This window comes from Nematolebias whitei, chromosome 8, assembly GCF_014905685.2.
Source record: "Nematolebias whitei isolate Nwh7 chromosome 8, NemWhi1, whole genome shotgun sequence".
NCBI classification, from domain to species: Eukaryota; Metazoa; Chordata; class Actinopteri; order Cyprinodontiformes; family Rivulidae; genus Nematolebias; species Nematolebias whitei.
In genome coordinates, this window is record NC_056505.1 from 22,044,186 (window position 1) to 22,049,313 (window position 5,128).

Below are 5,128 nucleotides of genomic sequence, written 5' to 3' on the forward strand. Positions count from 1 at the left end.
GCTCACGTATGATTGTGCAGCTACTCATCCAGGCTGTCACATTGTAAAGTTTGCAGATGATACAGCGGTGGTGGGATGCATCACAAACAATGATGAGTCCAGCTACAGGAAGGTGGAACACCTGGAGAGCTGGTGCAAACAGAATAACCTTCACATCGATGTGAAGAAGACAAAGGAGATCATTGTGGGCTTCAGAAGGAACAAACACACCTACACCCCACTGAACATAGGAGGATCTGTAGTGGAAGTGGTCTCCAGCTACAAATATTTGGGTGTACACATGAACGATAACCTTAACTGGGGCAACAACACTACCAGCCTGATCAAGAAAGCTCATCAGAGACTCTACTACTTCCTCAGGCGGCTGAGACGAGCTGGACTGGGAAGCTCAGTCATCACCTCCTTCTACAGGTGTGCAGTGGAGAGCATCCTGTGCTCCAGCATCAACTTGTGGCACGGAGGCTGCACAGCTGCAGAAAGAAAAGCTTTACAGAGAGTGGTGAAGGCTGCACAGAAGACTGTTGGAGTCAGTCTCCCCACCATCACAGACATCTACACCTCCAGATGCAGGAAGAGAGCCACCTGCATCATGAAGGACCCCACTCACCCAGCACACACACTTTTTGTCCCGCTCCCCTCAGGAAGGAGGTTGAGGAGCATTAAGTGTAGAACCACTACTCTGAGGAACAGCTTATACCCTGAGGCTGTTAAGACTCATGAATCTCTAACTAGAATAATCACAGTGAAAAATCACATCATGTTGCTGCTGATCTGTTTCATGTTGCTGCTGATCTGTTTCAATGTTGCTGTTGATCTGTTTCATGTTGATGTATTCATTCGTGCTCATCTGCTCACACAGACTCATGTTCATGTTTGTGCTGATGTTTGACGTAATGTTTTTATGTTATGAGTGCTTAGTGTATATTTAGTTTATGTTTTTCTTAGTTCATATCTTAGATGTTATTACTGTTTTTCTACATTTTATTGTTGGATGTAACTGGGACCCTGTGTACATAATTTCTCTCCATCACATGTCCCACATGTATGAGGTGCGAATGACAATAAAGAATCTCTGACTCTGAATTGAATTGAATTGAATTGAACTGAACACGGTGACAGGAAAAAATTAGCACAGCTGTCACTATTTGAAAATTCAAACATACGTCTTCTGGACTTTTGCAAGAGAAAAGTTCTTCAGGCATATTTTGCTGAATTAAATTTAAAAGCACTTAACTAGAATGATGTTGTTGTTGAACTGTACATCCCTCACAGAGTTTATACAATACAGAGTGCTTGCAGCGGGAAACAACGAGTCATGTTGGAAGAATATATCAGAATTTAAAACTGATATAAATGCTAAAAAAAAGAATCAAGTATTAAAAAAATACAGATTGAAAGTTTTATGCTCCACCTTTGTGTCTTTAAGAACCATGTGGATTTTTGATCTGCGGTTTTAGAAATATCATGTTATTAAATAACAACAACACAAACTCAAGTTTTTTAATGACGATATAATTTTTTTTTTATGTTAAACCTGTAGTAGCATAAAACTATGCTTTACAGAAGCATGCTGCTATTAACATTAGAAAAATAAAAATAAATTTAAAAAGTTTTTAGCTTATTATTGCATTAAATACAGTACATCAGCATGAACAAAGTCACACCAGAAATGTTCTTTTTTAAAAACAAAAAACGTGTTCAGACTTCCACTGGTCGACATTTGAGATAGTACCTCAAAACACAAAATTGAACTTTTTACTCATTTATTTAAATTATTTTGAGTTTTTTCATGACATTAATTATTTATAACGTTTTAGCAGGCAAGTCTTGCAAGAATAGCTAACATCCTCTGAAGTCATACAAAAAAATTTTGAAAACTACCAAAATAAATAAATAAATAAATTTCCTTCCTACACTTTTATAATCCTGTTCTTTTGATACGTTTCACCTGACTCAAAATGTTAGCACTGATTAGATTTCATAATTGTTGTAAAGTGTCCAAGTGGAAGCAGTACAACAGTAAAATACTAAACATATCCTGTTTAATCAACATTAGCACAATGAGACTATAAAGATTAATTAAAGGTTGTAAGCTGCATGTTGCTGAACAATTATCTTCCTTCGGACATTTTGGAGAGCAGCACCTTCCCGACTATTCTTTACTTTATTAGTTGTAGCTGATGAATCGGCCGTTTTTGAAACATTTGTATCTGTTTTCCAGTTTCCACTGAAGCGGTGCTGATGCAGTGAGTTTACCTGAGAGGGAGACGTGGCCATCTCCGTCTTCTCCTGACTCTTCTCTTTAGCGAGCCGTGCTGCTTCTTTGTATTCTGCAAACTTCTCTGCAAACTGGAGGAAGAAAACATACATCAGCGTGGAGTGTAAATCTTGCAGTGTGATTTTTTTTGAGAGGTGGGCATCAGGACAGCATAAAAAGAGGGGGGGGGGGGGGGGGACTGTTGCCAGTAAAATCCTGAATATCTAAAAATTGCCAATAACTTCCACAAACCAACCATGGCCTCCACAGATAGGCATTTCCTCACATGGTTAATTGGACTGTATCGTCTGTTTTCCTACAATCAGAAGTTTCTGGGACTAGAGTTGATCTGCAGTTATTTTAGGCAAAGCACATCCAGTCAGCCTGAAGTGGTAACCTCAGCTGAGAGGCTTTGAGTAAATAAAATCACACACACACCCTGATATTCCCTGACGGGTGAGGCTCATCACGCCGCTCTCTCAGTTCTACAAAGTAATTTTGTATACAGTGCTGCAGAGGGCTGAGTGGTGAGGAAATCTAATTGACGACTTCTCTGGATCCGGTCTTGTGTCTGCCACTGGAGAAGCTGCATGCAAAAAGTAACTCACATTTCACTTCACTGCAATGTAATAGCTCTGCTAAATGCAGCCAGTGAAAGTGCTTCAGACGTGTGTTTGATCATCTGAGAGGAAAGTCAGGTTGACAAAAGTTTCAACCAAAGAAATTAAATCCATTTAATTAGTATTTTTTACACTGCATAACAATTAGGGATGTACAATATTATTGGCATGGTATCGGTATCGGCCGATATTAGCGATAAATTGAAATATCGGCCGTTCCATCAAAATAATTCACCAATATAAAAGGCGCTGATTATATATGTACTGTGTATATACTGTATGTATATATATACCGTTATATATATGTTTGTATATATAAAGGCCCTGTTTTGCTATGACAACCCAGTGACAAGGATGCCTGCAGTGCCTGCTCAACGTTATGACATCATGCACGCCTACCTGATCTGATTACGGCGGGAGAGGAAGAAGCGAAAATGTCAGCAATGTGGAAGTTTTTTAAAGTGTTGGAAAGTGATAGCAGAACTGCTATTTGCAATGACTGCTCAGCAGCAGTGATGTGAGGAGGAGCAACAATGAAATCCTACAGCACTTCAAACTTAATTAACCATCCCAAGAACCAACATTCCAACCATTACGATGAGTTCATGGTGGCCAGAAAGGAAGCGAGAAAGCGGTCAGTGGCCGAGATGAAAAACTTCACCAGCAGTCCACTCTACAAGCTTTGGACAAAGCAAGGAAATACAGCAGCGACCATCTGAGGGCAAAAGGCATCACTCAGAAACTGGTGGAGTGTATTGCTCTGGATAACCAATCATTTTCATTCGTCGAAGATATTGGATTCTGAAGATTTTTGGACTACGTTGAGCCTCGCTACATCGTCCCCAGTACATTTTTCTGACGTAGTCTTACCACAATTACAAGCCGTCATCATTTCCGACGTCATTGAGAAGCTAATCGCTGATAGCACTAGGGTGAGTTTTAACACAGACATTTGGACGTCGTTAGCATGATTAATCTTACGACACAATGGAAAGACCAAAACTGTGAACTTAAAAAGGATGTCCTTCATGCACAAGAGTGCAGAGGATCTCACACTGTGCACTAGGGGAAAAATATTGGTATCGTAACGGTTATCGGCCAAATAAGTGTTAGCATATTGGCATATTGGCATATCGGATATCGGATATCCGATATCGGATATCGGATATTGACCAAAAATCCAATATTGTGCATCCTTAAAAAACTTTTCAAGTTTTCCTTTTCCTCTGCCTTTAATTTGTTCTGCTGACATCAGATGAGCCAAACTAAATACATATATCTAAAAAAGTTAAATCTGGTCCTCTGGACATAAAAAAAAAACAAAACAAAGCAAATCAACAAAAAAATGTAGAAACGTTTCGTCTCTCATCCGAGAGACTTCCTCAGTCTGAGGTGCTGTATTCAGCTCAGTCTCTTAAATAGCACCGTCTCAGGGTGGATCAACCAGTTTTGCTGCTGACAACCAAAACCAGCTGATCACATGCTCAAGAAGGACCATCAGCCTAACAATGGATCATTAGCTCACTGATGGCTGTTTACTATTCACAGAGGGTTGAGTGATACTAGCAATCACAGCATTGTAAGAGGGGGACAGTTGAACCCGGAGGCCTCCACCCCTGTTTAATGATGGACGGTTTCTTTTCACAAAGATGGCCTCCTTTACTCCTCTCTCAAATCATCGTTCCTCTCTATCCAGGATGTGAACATCTTCATCCCTGAAAGAGTGACCGCTGGCCTGGAGATGAGTGTAGACCGCAGAGTCCTGGCCTGATGATGTTGATCTTCTGTGCTGGGCCATCCTTTTGGCCAGTGGCTGTTTTGTTTCCCCGATGTAAGACTGATCACAGCCCTCCTGACACTGAACAGCATACACAACATTGCTCTGTTTGTGCCGGGGGACTGGATCTTTGGGATGAACCAGTCTTTGCCGTAATGTATTTTGGGGTTTAAAAGCCACTGGGACGTTATGTTTAGAAAATAAACGTCTCAGTTTCTCTGATACTCCCTCAACATACGGAATGACCACTGGTCTGGGTCTGGGTTCCTCCTTTTCACCTGTTGGCTGACTGGAGTCCTGTTTGGGTTTCTTCTCTGCTTTCAGGAAGGCACAGTTAGGATATCCACATTGCTCTAGAGCCTGTCTTGTGTGGGATTTCTCCTTCTGCCTGGCTCCTGAGCTAGTGGGGACGCTGTCTGCTCTGTGATACAGAGTCCTGATGACTCCTAACTTGTGCTCCAAAGGGTGATGGGA

General features: G+C 41.0%; 1 protein-coding gene across 1 annotated transcript in view; it reads right to left on the minus strand.

The window, feature by feature from the left end:
- Positions 1-5,128, minus strand: part of LOC119413095 (homer protein homolog 1) — a 16,045-nt gene that overhangs the window by 696 nt on the left and 10,221 nt on the right. The window contains exon 4 of the mRNA XM_037680107.1: positions 2,164-2,349. Within this exon, the coding sequence (XP_037536035.1) occupies positions 2,164-2,349 (186 nt within the window). The remainder of the gene's footprint in view (positions 1-2,163; positions 2,350-5,128) is intronic.